The sequence below is a fragment of the Nerophis lumbriciformis genome, linkage group LG23 (assembly GCF_033978685.3).
Source record: "Nerophis lumbriciformis linkage group LG23, RoL_Nlum_v2.1, whole genome shotgun sequence".
Lineage (NCBI taxonomy): Eukaryota > Metazoa > Chordata > Actinopteri > Syngnathiformes > Syngnathidae > Nerophis > Nerophis lumbriciformis.
This window is the reverse complement of record NC_084570.2, coordinates 38,833,420-38,850,782: the sequence shown is the minus strand read 5'-3', so window position 1 is coordinate 38,850,782 and position 17,363 is coordinate 38,833,420. Positions and strand designations below refer to the sequence as shown.

Sequence of the window (17,363 nt, the reverse complement as noted above, 5' to 3'; positions counted from 1 at the left end):
ATATATACAGCTATACAAGCTGTACACTGACTACTCTAAAAATATATACTGCAATACCAGCTGTACACTGGTTACTCTAGAATATAAACTGCTATACAAGCTGTACACTGACTACTCTAAAATATATACTGCAATACAAGCTGTACACTGACTACTCTAAAATATATACTGCTGGCTGTACACGGACTACTCTAAAATATATACTTCTATACAAGCTGTACACGGACTACTCTAAAATATATAATGCTGGCTGGACAAGCTGTACTCTGACTACTCTAAAATATATACTGCTATACAAGGACTACTCTAAAATATATACTGCTGGCTGTACAAGCTGTACACGTACTACTCTAAAATATATACTGCAATACCAGCTGTACACTGACTACTCTAAAATATATACTGCAATACAAGTTGTACACGTACTACTGTAAAATATATACTGCATTACCATCTGTACACTGGCTACTCTAGAATATAAACTGCTAAACAAGCTGTACACTGACTACTCTAAAATATATACTGCTATACAAGCTGTACACTGACTACTCTAAAATATATACTGCTGGCTGTGTAAGCTGTACACTGACTACTCTAAAATCTATACTTCTATACAAACTGTACACTGACTACTCTAAAATATATACTGCTGGCTGTACAAGCTGTACACTGACTTCTCTAAAATATATACTGCTATACAAGCTGTACACGGACTACTTTAAAGTATATACTGCAATACCAGCTGTACACTGACTACTCTAAAGTATATACTACTATACAATCTTTACACGGACTACTCTAAAGTATATACTGCAATACACTGACTACTCTAAAGCAGACCTTGGTTGGAGCGTGTAAAAGATGAAAGTGTCACCTCCATGTCGGAGTCTTCATCAGAAGGACTCATGTACTCCTTCCTCTTCCTCTTCCTCATGGGCTTCATCTGCTCAAGGTTCAAGGAGACCCTCCCTCCCGCCGGGACCTTCTCCACGCCCACGCTCCTCCTGGGGACCACAGGGGAGAAAGTCCACATGAATTTGGCGAGGGTGTGAGCAACAGAGGACATGAACATACTCCCTGTGGAGCTCCTCGCTGTAAAAGCTCTTCTTGTGCTGGAGCTCCGTCTGGACCTGAGGTGACCTCTCGGCCTCCGCACTTCTCACCGAGCCCGCTGGAGCGGCACCTTGGCGACATCAGGAGATCACGTGAGCAACACTTGCCGGCAAGCTCACTGCTAGCACAGCTCTTAAGCTCTGACCAGGCTGGTTCTCGGTGGACTTGTCTGCTTTGCTGCACGGACTGGAGGTCCCTGCTGGAGCTTCACTGGCCATGCTGGGTGTCCCCGGAGTGATCAGCGTGCTCAATGCGCCCACCTCGCTCACACAGAACTACGCGCGCACGCACGCACGCACGCACGCACGCACGCACGCACGCACGCACGCACGCACGCACACACACACACACACACACACACACACACACACACACACACACACACACACGCACACACACGTGCGCAAAATGTCAACGTTGAAGACAAACATCAGCACTAATTAATTCATGTCACATAAACTTCATAAACGTGACATTTTCCTGTGTTTGCCATCACTTCCTGTTCTGGTGCTCTTATTTTGGCTGTACTTCCTGTTTGGATATGTGTCACTTTCTGTGTCCAGCTCAGAAGTCTTTATAACGGAGTATGAAGCCAGAAAGAAGAAATAATACTAATAGATTGTGTTAAATATTAAATTGCTACAATATTTAAAACATGAAATGAGATGAAATACTAAGATTAAAACACTATCAGTGACACATAAACACAAAACATGCCAAATAGTGGCTTTTCCGTGTATTTATTTGACCTGTTAAAATAACTTGAGATGTGGATAATACTGTGATAAGAAGTGATTACTGTGATTAATTTGAATTAATTTATTTAAATGTTCTTATCGTTACATCCCTAGTAAATATAGACATTTAAGAACAGAACATTGTAATCATAATAACCAAGTGTACGTGAAGAAAAGTACATCAATACAAGCCATTTACAACATCATTGATTAGTTAACTATATCATTAAGTACTAGTTATTCTTCTTCTCCAGATTTTGGCGCGCTCCACCTTCCACATTTTTCATCCGATTCAAACCGTTCCAACTTAAAAATATTCAGCCTGTTCAGGAAATGTGTGATCCCTTTCAACAACTATTAAAAAAATTCCCGGATTTCCTAGAATTCCCAAGTTTAGGGACATTTTCCCCATTCATAATGAATTATCAATGTTTCACACTTCTACAATACCCACATTTTTCAACACATTCAACTCATCCTGGAAATTGAAACCATTTTTCCATGTTCAACAAATTTCCAGGAATTCCTGTTTTTTTCTAACCTTATTTCTAACCTTTTTTAGTGCGATGACTCCTTTCACATTTTTCAACCCATTTCAACTGTTCCACTGTCAAAACATTCTTCCTAGTCAGGACAAAACAAAAAAGTTGGTTTAAGAACTTGAAAAATTCTCGGTTTTCCCGAAATTCCATAATACTATTTGTCAATTAAAAAACTGTTACTACTTCAACATTTCATGACCGATTTAAACAATTCCAACACCAACCAATTCAGCTCATTCAGGACATTCATGCTCCTAATCATTTCCAAAAAAAATCCCACTTTTCCCAAAATTCCCACATTTACAGGAAGTTCCTATTGAAATGAATGGGACATGTTTCCAAGTTGCACAATTCCCACATTTTTCAAGCTATTTAAACCATTCCAACATCAACACATTCCACTCATCCAACTAACACTTTCCCAAGTTCCAAACCAAATTGCGTTTTTCCTGGAAATTCTAACTCTTCAACATTCAAACCATTCCAACATTCAAACTATTCTTACATTCAGACTACATTCTGTCAGCATTTCACTTCAACTTCAGCATTGGAGCATTCACACCTCATCTAGTTTCTGTATTGTTGTAAACAGGTTTTTAAAACATCTATCTAGTTCAATCCCACCCAATTTCGAATTCAACAATAACAACATTGCTGATTTTGTGTGATTTTTCAACATGTTATTGAATGGAGTCAAATTGAAAAGATGCTACAAAACATCATCATGTCACCTTCAGGTTGCTCCCGGGCAAGATGGCCACGCCCTCCTTCCATTCCAGCACGTGAACGATGCTGCAAGGCCCGCCCACCTGTGCTGACAAAGTGGGCGTGGCCGCCTCGCTGGCCCTACCTCCTCTATTCAGGTCTGTTGCCACCACAGTGGGTGTGGTCAGCTCCACTTTTTGATGGCCTGGAGACGGCGCTGAAATAACATGATACTATAAATATACTTAAAATAAATACTGTAAATTCCCGACTATAAGCCGCTACTTTTTTCTTACACTTTAAACCCCGCGGCTTATGAGACAGTGCGGCTAAAACATGGATTTTTCTTCAGTCTCTAGCTGTCCACAGCGTTTCTACACGTATGGATCCTTCATTCCTCACTCCAAGCAACGTTTGTAAGTTTTACAATATAACTAAAACAATTTTTACTTACTAAAGTGTCCCATGTGTGATGTCTATAGGAGTGTTTTCAAGCATATTAGTACGTGCTATTGTAATGTCATCAAGCTAGCGTCGTTAGCATTAGCTAATGTGCTAACACGCTTACAAGTGTCTGTGTTAGTATTATTAACTTACAATGGCATTATTTTTGTATTGTTTCACTTTCACAAATTCCTCAGTAAATTCACCAAAACGTCACCTTGCCACGCTAATAAGTACCGTATTTTCCAGACTACAGCACGCATCAGTATATAAGCCACACCTACTAAATATAAGTCGCAGATACAGTATACACATTGTGAAATTAGTTATTTGCACAGAAATATTTTATAAATGTTTATTTACATACCGTAAATTCTGGACTATAAGCCGCTATTATTTTTCCTACACTTTGAACCCGGCGGCTTAATAAACACTGCGGCTAATTTACGGATTTTTCTTGGCTGATGGACAAAATGTGTTTTGTTCAGTAGTTTTCATCAAACCCAAGCAGAGGACTGAAAATGTGTGTTGTGGTTTGTGCTATGGCGCCACCTTTGGGACAAGTTCGCTCACTGCAAAAACTGTCCATAGCGTTTCTACTCGTATGGATTCTTCATTCATCACTAAAAAGCAACGTTGGTAAGTTTTACAATATAACTATAACATTTCTTACTTGCTAAAGCGTCCCATGTGGGATGTCTGTAGGAGTGTTTTCATGCATATTTGTACGTGCTGTCATAATGTCATCAAGCTATTAGCTAATATGCTAACACGTTTACGAGTGTCTGTGTTAGTATTATTAGCTTACAATGAAATTATTTTTGTATTGTTTCACTTTCAAAAATTCCTCAGTAAATTCACCAAAACGTCAACATGGAGTTATTGAGTCTGTTTAGCTGATTGAAGAGCTAGCTCCCACAGCTAGCGGGTCCATGACAATGACTTCTGTTTTTTTTTTGATCAGCCGTTTTACTACCTTGTGGAAACAACTAAGGTATGTAGACAAACGTTTACAAAATATTTCTCTGTAAAAAAACCTCATTTCACAACGTATATATCTGCGACTTATACTGCAGTGCAACTAAAATATGGAAATATATTTATTTTTCGAAAAAAATTAGCTGGTGCGGCTTATAGACCGGTGCACTCTATATTGTCCGGAAAATACGGTATACATATTCAATTCACTTCCTTTAGTTCCCATATAAAAGAAGGCAAACTCCTGATGTAGTTTTTATTCACTCCATTTTTTAAGTATCATGAAGAATTAGCATTTAACACGTTAGTGGCGCTACTCAGTTGTTTTCACCTCAAAGGGGACAGTCTATATTTTGGGAGTTTGAATTTGAGACCTGCGAACAAACGACAACATTTTATACACGTGGAGACTGAGGGCTGATGCAGCAAAGTGGAGACTCTGGAATATAATAGTGCAACTAATGGTTTAATGTGTTTTTGACTAAGAGTTGCCGGCCAAGAAGCGGTTTTGGTCAGACCTATCTGCCTGGCAGGGACTCAAGGTAGTAGCTTTTGCCAGTGGAAACACGTCAATAGTACCCGGTAGGAGCAGGGCCGTGGTGGCGGCCGGCTGAGTCCGAGCCTCGTTGGCCATGGCCTCGGCAGGCGAAGAGGCAGGCGGGGCCGCGGGGGCACTGTCGGGCGAAGAAGGGGGCGAAGCCTCGACGTTGGCTTTGGCGCTCATTGCAGTCTTCACTTCCTGCTGCAAAACAACAATCACCAAAACATGCAGTACTACCAACCCAAACATACATCGCAATCGCAAATCTTTTTTGCCATTTTAATTTTTAGGAATAATTTTTTCTTTTTAAACAATTAGTCCTCTACGGCAGTGTTTTGCAGCCTTTTTTGAGCCAAGGCGCATTTTTTTCATTGAAAAAATGCGGAGGCACACCACCAGCAGAAATCATTAAAAAATGAAACTCAGCAGACAATAAAAAGTCGTTGTTGCAATTGTTGGATATGACTTTAAAGCATAACCATGCATGCATTACTATAGGTCTTGTCTCCAAGTAGGTGTACTGTCACCATCTGTCACATCACACCCCGACTTATTTGGACTTTTTTGCTGTTTTCATGTGTGTAGTGTTTTACTTCTTGTCTTGTGCTCCTATTTTGGTGGCTTTTCCTGTCTTGTTGGTATTTTCCTGTAGCAGTTTCATGTCTTCCTTTGAGCGCTATTCCCCGCATCTGCTTTGTTTTTGCAATCAAGAAAATTTAAGTTGTTGCTATCTTTTTATGTGTGTGGACATTGTTGATTGTCATGTCATGTACGGATGTACTTTTTGGACGCCGTCTCTGCTCCACACGCTGTAAGTCTTTGCTGTCGTTCAGCATTCTGTTTTTGTTTACTTTGCAGCCAGTTCAGTTTTAGTTTCGTTTTGCATAGCCATCCCTAAGCGTCAATGCCTTTTCTTAGTGGCACTCACCTTTTGTTTTTATTTTTGCTTTACCTGCACGCTGCCTCCCTCTGTCGTCTGCATATTGTGAACACGACAAACCATGTTCCCGACATCTACAAAGCAATTAGCTACCTGCTGCCACCTACTGATATAGAAGAGTATAACACGGTTACTCTGCCAAGCTCTCGACAGTACCGACACTCAACAATGGCACATTATTTGCGGATTATAATTACTGGTTTGAAAAAAATACTTTTGACCCAGCTAGGTAAAATTACATAATCTCCCACGGCACACCAGACTGCATCTCACAGTACACTAGTGTGCCGCGGCACGGTGGTTGAAAAACACTGGTGTAGGCAACATATTTTCACAATTTATCATCACCTATATGTGTAGTATCTGTCATTTTAACTGTGACTTATTTGGTCAAAGTCCCTCGGAGGAGTTAGTTAAAATAGGACCCCTTTTTTTTGCTAAAATATGGCCAAAAACCATTAGAGCCAATTTTGGCACCATACCACGCCCCCATCTTATGGTGTAGGCAGCATATTTTCACAATTTATCATCACCTATATGTGTAGTATCTGTCATTTTAACCACGACTTATTTGATCAAAGTCCCTAGGAGGAGTTAGTTAAAATATCACCCCCTTTTTTTGTTGAAAAATGGCCAAAAACCATTAGAGCCAAGTTTGGCGCCATACCACGCCCACAGCTTACGGTGTAGGCACTATATTTTCGCAATTTATCATCGCCTATATGTGTAGTATCTGTCATTTTAACCACGACTCATTTGGTCAAAGACATATTGCATGTTTGGTTTTGGAGTTATGTTTATATAACTTTCATATTTAGTATGACAGTTATACTGTCATATTGAGTAAAAAAAACTAATGTTTGTCTTTGCAAACCTTACAAAACATTTTTTTCTAGTAAAACTCACAATGATACATTATTCCAGACATTATTAGACATTTTGCACGTTTGGTTTAGGAGTTATGTTTGAATAAGTTTGTATTGCTTTTTTCGCATTAGCTCAGGATTCTAAGAACATTATTGTCATATTGAGTAAAAAACTAATTTTTGTATTTGAAAACCTTACAAAAGCTCATGTTTCTAGTAAAACTCACAAAGATACACTATTTCAGGCATTATTAGCCATTTTGCATGTTTGGTTTAGGAGTTATGTTTAAATAACTGTCATATTGAGTGTGACAGTTATACTGTCATATTGAGTAAAAACTATTTTTTGTATTTGCAAACCTTACAAAAACACCTGATACGAGTAAAACGCACATAGATACATTAATACAGGCATTTTTAGACATATTGCATGTTTGGTTTTAGAGTTATGTTTATATAACTTTCATATTAAGTATGAGAGTTATACTGTCCTGTTGAGTAAAAAAAACTAATGTTTGTCTTTGCAAACCTTACAAAATATATTTTTCTAGGACAACTCCCAAAGATACATTATTCCAGGCATTATTAGACATTTTGCATGTTTGGTTTAGGAGTTTTGTTTGAATAAGTTTGTATTGCTTTTTTCACATTATCTCAGGATTCTAAGAACATTACTGTCATATTGAGTAAAACACACATTTTTGTATTTGCAAACCTTACAAAAGCTCATGTTTCTAGTAAAACTCACAGAGATACATTATTTCAGGCATTATTAGACATTTTGCATGTTTGGTTTAGGAGTTATGTTTGAATAACTGTCATATTGAGCGTGACAGTTATACTGTCATATTGAGTAAAAACTAATTTGTGTATTTGCAAACCTTACAAAAACACCTGATTCGAGTAAAACTCGCAGATACATTAATACAGGCATTTTTAGACATATTGCATGTTTGGTTTTGGAGTTATGTTCATATAACTTTCATATTTAGTATGACAGTTACACTGTCATATTGAGTAAAAAAAAATTACAATACTTTGTAATGTTTGTCTTTGCAAACCTTACAACATATTTTTTTCTAGTAAAACTCACGAAGATACATTATTCCAGGCATTTTTAGACATTTTGCATGTTTGGTTTAGGAGTTATGTTTGAATACGTTTTTATCGCTTTTTTTCGCATTATCTCAGGATTCTAAAACATTACTGTCATATTGAGTAAAAAACTAATTTTTGTATTTGAAAACCTTACAGAAGCTCATGTTTCTAGTAAAACTCACAAAGATACATTATTTCAGGCATTATTAGACATTTTGCATGTTTGGTTAAGGAGTTATGTTTAAATAACTGTCATATTGAGTGTGACAGTTATACTGTCATATTGAGTAAAAACTAATTTTTGTATTTACAAACCTTACAAACTCCTCTCTGAGCTGCCACCTTAACGTGGTAGAGGAGTTTGCGTGTCCCAATGATCCTAGGAGCTATGTTGTCCGGGGGCTTTATGCCCCCTGGTAGGGTCTCCCAAGACAAACTGGTCCTAGGTGAGGGATCAGACAAAGAGCAGCTCAAAGACCTCTATGAAGAAAACAAACAAGGAACCCAGATTTCCCTTGCCCGGACGCGGGTCACCGGGGCCCCCCTCTGGAGCCAGGCCCGGAGGTGGGGCACGATGGCGAGCGCCTGGTGGCCGGGCCTGTCCCCATGGGGCCCGGCCGGGCGCAGCCCGAAGAGGCAACGTGGGTCCCCCCTCCAATGGGCTCACCACCCATAGCAGGGGTCATAGAGTTCGGGTGCGATGTGAGCTGGGCGGCAGCCGAGGGCAGGGCACTTGGCGGTCCGATCCTCGGCTACAGAAGCTAGCTCTTGGGACGTGGAACGTCACCTCGCTGGGGGGAAGGAGCCCGAGCTGGTGCGCGAGGTGGAGAAGTTCCGGCTAGATATAGTCGGACTCACTTCGACGCACAGCAAGGGCTCTGGAACCAGTTCTCTCGAGAGGGGCTGGACTCTCTTCCACTCTGGCGTTGCCGGCAGTGAGAGGCGACGGGCTGGGGTGGCAATTCTTGTTTCCCCCCGGCTCAGAGCCTGTACGTTGGAGTTCAACCCGGTGGACGAGAGGGTAGCTTCCCTCCGCCTTCGGGTGGGGAAACGGGTCTTGACTGTGGTTTGCGCTTACGTGCCAAACCGCAGCTCAGAGTACCCACCCTTTTTGGATTCACTTGAGGGAGTACTTGAGAGTGCTCCCCCAGGTGATTCCCTCGTTCTGCTGGGGGACTTCAATGCTCATGTTGGCAGCGACAGTGAAACCTGGAGAGGCGTGATTAGGAAGAATGGCTGCCCGGATCTGAACCCGAGTGGTGTTTTGTTATTGGACTTTTGTGCCCGTCACAGATTGTCCATAACGAACACCATGTTCAAACATAAGGGTGTCCATATGTGCACTTGGCACCAGGACACCCTAGGCCGCAGTTCCATGATCGACTTTGTAGTTGTGTCATCGGATTTGTGGCCTCATGTTTTGGACACTCGGGTGAAGAGAGGGGCGGAGCTTTCTACCGATCACCACCTGGTGGTGAGTTGGCTGCGATGGTGGGGGAGGGTGCCGGACAGACCTGGCAGGCCCAAACGCATTGTGAGGGTTTGCTGGGAACGTCTGGCAGAGTCTCCTGTCAGAGAGAGTTTCAATTCCCACCTCCGAAAGAACTTTGAACATGTCACGAGGGAGGTGCTGGACATTGAGTCCGAATGGACCATGTTCCGCGCCTCTATTGTCGAGGCGGCTGATTGGAGCTGAAGAAGGAGTCCTATCGGGTTCTTTTGGCTCATAGGACTCCTGAGGCAGCGGACAAGTACCGACAGGCCAAGCGGTGTGCGGCTTCAGCGGTAGCAGAGGCAAAAACTCGGACATGGGAGGAGTTCGGTGAGGCCATGGAAAACGACTTCCGGACGGCTTCGAAGCAATTCTGGACCACCATCCGCCGCCTCAGGAAGGGGAAGCAGTGCACTATCAACACTGTGTATGGCGAGGATGGTGTTCTGCTGACCTCGACTGCGGATGTTGTGGATCGGTGGAGGGAATACTTCGAAGACCTCCTCAATCCCACCAACACGTCTTCTTATGAGGAAGCAGTGCCTGGGGAGTCTGTGGTGGGCTCTCCTATTTCTGGGGCTGAGGTTGCTGAGGTAGTTAAAAAGCTCCTCGGTGGCAAGGCCCCGGGGGTAGATGAGATCCGCCCGGAGTTCCTTAAGGCTCTGGATGCTGTGGGGCTGTCTTGGTTGACAAGACTCTGCAGCATCGCGTGGACATCGGGGGCGGTACCACTGGATTGGCAGACCGGGGTGCTGGTTCCTCCGCTACGCCGGATAGTCGAACCTCGGATTCAGGAGGAACAGTGTGGTTTTCGTCCTGGTCGTGGAACTGTGGACCAGCTCTATACTCTCGGCAGGGTCCTTGAGGGTGCATGGGAGTTTGCCCAACCAGTCTACATGTGTTTTGTGGACTTGGAGAAGGCATTCGACCGTGTCCCTCGGGAAGTCCTGTGGGGAGTGCTCAGAGAGTACGGGGTATCGGACTGTCTGATTGTGGCAGTCCGCTCCCTGTATGATCAGTGCCAGAGCTTGGTCCGCATTGCCGGTAGTAAGTCGGACACGTTTCCAGTGAGGGTTGGACTCCGCCAAGGCTGCCCTTTGTCACCGATTCTGTTCATAACTTTTATGGACAGAATTTCTAGGCGCAGTCAAGGCGTTGAGGGGATCTGGTTTGGTGGCTGCAGGATTAGGTCTCTGCTTTTTGCAGATGATGTGGTCCTGATGGCTTCATCTGGCCAGGATATTCAGCTCTCACTGGATCGGTTCGCAGCTGAGTGTGAAGCGACTGGGATGAGAATCAGCACCTCCAAGTCCGAGTCCATGGTTCTCGCCCGGAAAAGGGTGGAGTGCCATCTCCGGGTTGGGGAGGAGATCTTGCCCCAAGTGGAGGAGTTCAAGTACCTCGGAGTCTTGTTCACGAGTGAGGGAAGAGTGGATCGTGAGATCGACAGGCGGATCGGTGCGGCGTCTTCAGTAATGCGGACGCTGTATCGATCCGTTGTGGTGAAGAAGGAGCTGAGCCGGAAGGCAAAGCTCTCAATTTACCGGTCGATCTACGTTCCCATCCTCACCTATGGTCATGAGCTTTGGGTTATGACCGAAAGGACAAGATCACGGGTACAAGCGGCCGAAATTCGTTTCCTCCGCCGGGTGGCGGGGCTCTCCCTTAGAGATAGGGTGAGAAGCTCTGCCATCCGGGAGGAGCTCAAAGTAAAGCCGCTGCTCCTCCACATCGAGAGGAGCCAGATGAGATGGTTCGGGCATCTGGTCAGGATGCCACCCGAACGCCTCCCTAGGGAGGTGTTTAGGGCACGTCCGACCGGTAGGAGGCCGCGGGGAAGACCCAGGACACGTTGGGAAGACCATGTCTCCCGGCTGGCCTGGGAACGCCTCGGGGTCCTACAGGAAGAGCTGGACGAAGTGGCTGGGGAGAGGGAAGTCTGGGCTTCCCTGCTTAGGCTGCTGCCCCCGCGACCCGACCTCGGATAAGCGGAAGAAGATGGATGGATGGACAAACCTTACAAAAACACCGGATTGTAGTAAAACTCACATGGATACACTATTACAAGCATTTTTAGACATATTGCATGTTTGGTTTTGGAGTTATGCTTATATAACTTTCATATTTAGTATGACAGTTATACTGTCATATTGAGTAAAATAACTGATGTTTGTCTTTGCAAACCTTACAAAATATTTTTTTCTAGTAAAACTCACAAATATAAATTATTCTAGGCATTATTAGACATTTTGTAGGTTTGGGTAAGGGACAAGCGGTAGAAAATGGATGGCTGGATGGGTTTAGGAGTTTTGTTTGAATACGTTTGTATTGCTTTTTTTGCATTATCTCAGGATTCTAAGAACATTACTGTCATATTGAGTAAAAAACCAATTTTTGTATTTGAAAACCTTACAAAAGCTCATGTTTCTAGTAAAACTCACAGATACATTATTTCAGGCATTAGACATTTTGCATGTTTGTTTTCAATCAATCAATCAATCAATTCCTTTATTGTCATTGACATAATAACACTTAAGTCATACATGCACAACAATATTTAGTTTGAGCTTTGTCCAGCGGCATAGAAACTGCATTAATGTGCAGGTTGACAATAGTTTACATTTGAGCATTTTAGCATTGTCAGGAAGATCGCGATAAGAGGGGTGTGGGGGTTGGAACAGTCAGATGTCTGATGGGTGTTACGTTGATGTTGCAGCAATGCAATGTCCATAGCACAATTATTGAGGTGGTGAAGAGTGAGGTAAAAAGATGGTACGGGGCAGCAAAGGGGCAGGCTGTTCATTTAGCAGTCTCACAGCCTGGGGATACAGACTGTGAGATACATTCTGGTGGTCCTGGCGCAAATCGATCTATACCTCCTTCCGGAGGGTAGCAGGTTGAAGAGGCCATGTGCTGGGTGGTATCTGTTTTAGAGTTATGTTTAAATAACTGTCATATTGAGTGTGACAGTTATACTGTCATATTGACTAAAAACATTTTTTTGTATTTGCAAGCCTTTCAAAATATTTTTTTCTAGTAAAACTCACAAAGATACATTATTCCAGGCATTATTAGACATTTTGCATGTTTGGTTTAGGAGTTATGTTTGAATACGTTTTTATTGCTTTTTTCGCATTATCTCAGAATTCTAAGAACATTACTGTCATATTGAGTAAAAAACTAATTTTTGTGTTTGCAAGCCTTAAAAAATAAAAAAATAATCCATGTTCCAAATGCTCCCACAGTGGAGTGTTTTAAGTCGTCTCGTCTTAAGACCCACTTTTATTCTCTAGCTTTTAACACTACGTGAGTTGTGTGGTCCTCTGTGTTTTTACATTTGTATTTCTATTTATTGTTTTAATTAGTTTACCCTTTAAAATTGTTTTCAATCATATTTATTTTTTATATTGTTTTTATATTTATTCATTTTGTTTTATTCAGTCATTGGTGGAGCTAATGATAGTATTTGAATCTTGTTTTTAATAGTTTTGTGCAGCACTTTGGAAACATTTTTGTTGTTTCAATGTGCTATATAAATAGAGTGGATTCGATGTGAATAAAGTCATAGTATTATGGAAAAAAAACATGTTATGAGAATAAAATGTTATGATTAAAAACACAGCAGTTAATGAGAACAAAGGTGTGATATTTGGAGGAAAAAACACATAATTTCATGAGAATACATTTTTGGATTATGAAAACCACCAGTGTTATGAGAATAAATGTGTTATATTACAAGGAGAAAAGGGTGTATTATTATCACATGATTTTTACTATTTTCAACATTGTCAAAAGTAACAAGAAAAATAGCACACAGAACATCTAAACAGTAAATAAATATTAACATCATTTTGCAAAAATAAAGGTGGAATATTAAGAAAAAATGCATATACCGTATTTTCCGCACTATAAGGCGCACCGGATTAGAAGGCGCACCTTCAATGAATGGCATATTTCAAAACTTTGTTCATATATAAGGCGCACCGGATTATAAGGCGCACCTATGCATCCATTAGATGGAGCTGCGCAAAGGGAATGTCAACAAAACAGTCAGATAGGTCAGTCAAACTTTATTAATAGATTACAAACCAGCGTTCTGACAACTCTGTTCACTCCCAAAATGAATAAACAGCTGTTTTATTATTTTCCCCGAGGTAAAGTCAGTGACGTGGTGTTTTGTTTATCTTTTAACAACAGCAAGGTATATAAGTAGTGCAACATTTATATCACATAGTGGAGGGGAACTTTTCCCTGATTCAATAACCACGTAAAAAACAGTGATACTGTTACGGTAAATCAAACGTTACTGCAATCACAATCTAATAACAGTCGAAATAGTGCAGAGCAATAACAATTGTATAGCTCGGTTGGTGGAGTGGCCGTGCCAGCAACTTGAGGGTTCCGGGTTCGATCACCGCTTCCGCCATCCTAGTCATTACCGTTGTGTCCTTGGGCAAGACACTTTACCCACCTGCTCCCAGTGCCACCCACATTGGTTTAAATGTAACTTAGATATTGGGTTGCACTATGTAAAAAGCGCTTTGAGTCACTAAAGAAAAGCGCATTATAAATATAATTCACACTTAATTCACATTAACTCAACGTTGCTCAAACGTTAATGTCACACAACACAACACACAAAATAAACATGTAAAGCTCACTTTATGAAGTTATTCCTCATCCACGAATCCCTCGAATTCTTCTTCTTCAGTGTCCGAATTAAACACCATTGATTCGTTTATGTTAAATTCTCTCGCTGCTGCTCTATTGCCGTGTTCTACTGCGTGACTGATCGTCTTAAGTTTAAACTCTGCGTCGTAAGCAGAGCCATTTTTGGGTTAGAAGCGCTTCTTCTTCTACGGGGGAAAATGAACTCTGTGGCTGCTTACCGTAGAAGAAGAACTTCTTCTCCTACGGGGGAAAATGAAGTTGGCGGCTGCTTACCGTAGAAGAAGAAGCACTTCTTTTTCTACGGGGCAAAAAATAAGTTTGCGGCTGTTTACCGTAGTTGCGAGACCTAAACTTTATGAAAATTAAGTTTAGGTTTGTTGTGGCTCAATATTGGTCCATATATAAGGCGCACCGGAATATAAGACACACTGTCAGCTTTTGAGAAAATTGGATGTTTTTAGGTGCGCCTTATAGTTCGGAAAATACGGTAATTTAATGACAATGAAGTATTTATTTTGTGGGGAAAAAAACACAAAAACTTAAAGTATTTTTAAAAGAACAACATTTTATAAGAATAAAGGCATGATATTAAAAGGAAAAAAGCATATCATTTAATGAAAATTAAGTTTTAGCATTATGATAAAAACACACATTTTTAACACTACGTGAGTTGTGTGGTCCTCTGTGTTTTTAAATTGTATTTATTGTTTTAATTGGTTTTACCCTTTAAAATTGTTTTTATCCATCCATTTTCTATCGCTTGTCCCTTTTGGGGTTGTGGGGGTGCTGGAGCCTATCTCAGCTGCATTCGGGCGGTAGGCGAGGTATACCCTGGACAAGTCGCCACCTCATCACAGAGCCAACACAGATAGACAGACAAAATTCACACTCACATTCACACACTAGGGCCAATTCAGTGTTGCCAATCAACCTATCCCCAGGTGCATGTCTTTGGAGGTGGGAGGAAGCCGGAGTACCCGAAGGGAACCCACGCAGTCACGGGGAGAACATGCAAACTCCACACAGAAAGATGCCGAGCCCTGGATTGAACTCGAGACTACTCAGGACCTTCGTACTGTGAGGCACATGCACTAACCCTTGTTCCACTGTTCTGCCCTAAAATCGTTTTTAATTATATTTATTTTTATTTTGCTTTTATATTTATTCATTTTGTTTTTATTCAGTCATTGGTGGCGCCAAGGATAGTATTTTAATCTTGTCTTTAATATTTTTGTGCAGCACTTTGGAAACCATCCATTTTCTACCGCTTGTCCCTTTTGGGGTCGTGGGGGGTGCTGGAGCCTATCTCAGCTGCATTCGGGCGGAAGGCGGGGTACACCCTGGACAAGTCGCCACCTCATCGCAGGGCCAACACAGATAGACAGACAACATTCACACACTAGGGCCTATTTAGTGTTGCCAATCAAACAACAAACCGTGGGTGACCAAGGACATCAAAGCCCTACTGAATGAGAAGAAGAGGGCATTCAATGCTGGTAACAGGGAGGAGGTGAAAAGAGTTCAGGGGCTGCTGAAGACCAGACTCAGGGAGGCCAAGGAGAACTACAGGAGGAAGCTGGAAGGGAAGCTGAAGGACAACAACATGAAGGCGGTTTGGAGAGGTATGCAGACCATCACCGGCCTCAAACCGTCGGGGGGTAGGGGGGTGGACGGAGACAAAGAGAGGGCAAATGAGCTAAACCAGTTCTTTAACAGGTTTGACACAGTGGCTACGACAAGCTCCTGCCCACCCCCCAAGACATGCCAGCCGGACCCCTGAAAACTTCAGCGTAACAATATACACCCCCCCTCCCCTCCACTCCTCACAGCCCCCCAACTCCAATGACTACCTCCCCCCACTTAACACCTCACCCTCAGCTTGATGACCCCCCCCCCTCCCCCAACCACCTGAGACCCCCCAGTGTGTCTGTCTGCAGAACAGGTGAATGCACAGCTAAATAAGTTACACACAGGCAAGGCCGTGGGTCCTGACGGTATGAGCCCCAGGGTGCTCAAAGCCTGCGCCCCACAGCTGTGTGGGGTGCTCCAGCACATCTTCAACACGAGCCTTAGGCTGAAAAAAGTCCCCACACTGTGGAAAACCTCATGCGTGGTCCCTATCCCCAAGTGCACGCAACCCAGTGCGGGTGGCTCTAACCTCCCATATCATGAAGACCATGGAAAGGTTGGTCCTGGCATACTTGCCAACCCTCCCGGATTTTCCGGGAGACTCCCGAAATTCAGCGCCTCTCCCGAAAACATCCCGGAAGTAATTTTCTCCCGAAAATCTCCCGGAATTCAGCCGGAGCTGGAGGCCACGCCCCCTCCAGCTCCATGCGGACCTGAGTCCAGTGTGCGCACACAAGGAGACGAAGCAGAAGAAAGAGACCGTAGTTGAAGAGCGCAGGGGAGACACTTCTCCAGGGCCGATGTATGCTCGGGGCAACACCCTTCACCTTACCCGGCAGTGGGTCTCCACAGCGGACGACTTTAGGGTGAATGATGAGTCCAGCGATTAGTTGCAAATCTTGCTTTATTGATTGCTTGCACACAGCCAATCCAACACAAAACCAACTAGTCCCTCCCCGCACTCACGCTACCGCTCCCTCTCTTCTCTCGCCCACACACTCACTGACATCACTCACCTCACATGCTGTCACCTATTAAAGGGCCACACACACACATACTCTACTCTCATAACACACAGTACAGTTAGTAGAACAACTGTGTTTTCATTACTGTGTATTTGATAGGTGCCATTGCCCCGGAATTGTACATTCAAGTACAACAATGAGTAGATGAGTGTTATGTGTGTGTATATATATGTAAATAAATGAACACTGAAATTTAAGTATTTCTTTTATTTATATATATAATAAAATAAATAAATATATATATAGCTAGAATTCACTGAAAGTCAAGTATTTCATACATATATATACATATATATATATATATATATACATATATATATATATATATATATATATATATATACATACATATATATATACATATATATATACATATACATATATACATATATATATATATACATATATACATATACATATATATATATATATATATATATACACATATATATATATATATATATATACATATATATATGTATATGAAATACTCGAGTTGGTGAATTCTAGCTGTAAATATACTCCTCCCCTCTTAACCACGCCCCCAACCACGCCCCCCACCCCACCCCCGACCACGCCCCC

The 17,363-nt window shown here is 42.2% G+C and overlaps 1 protein-coding gene across 9 annotated transcripts in view; it reads right to left on the bottom strand.

Moving 5' to 3' along the window:
• l3mbtl1 (L3MBTL histone methyl-lysine binding protein 1) overlaps positions 1-17,363 on the bottom strand; it is a 74,276-nt gene that overhangs the window by 49,618 nt on the left and 7,295 nt on the right. For 8 of the 9 annotated variants that reach the window (XR_012051133.1, XM_072915902.1, XM_072915903.1 and 5 more), the window contains exons 3-7: positions 5,099-5,261; positions 3,124-3,314; positions 1,259-1,388; positions 1,075-1,183; positions 875-1,004 (exon numbers count right to left, since the gene is read on the bottom strand). Coding sequence is in view for 8 of the 9 variants with exons in the window: in XM_072915902.1 (XP_072772003.1) it covers positions 875-1,004; positions 1,075-1,183; positions 1,259-1,388; positions 3,124-3,314; positions 5,099-5,243 (705 nt within the window). In the remaining variant the exon portion in view is untranslated. Of the gene's footprint in view, positions 1-874; positions 1,005-1,074; positions 1,184-1,258; positions 1,389-3,123; positions 3,315-5,098; positions 5,262-17,363 lie in introns of those variants that run through there. The other variant, XM_072915907.1, reaches the window with a different exon arrangement.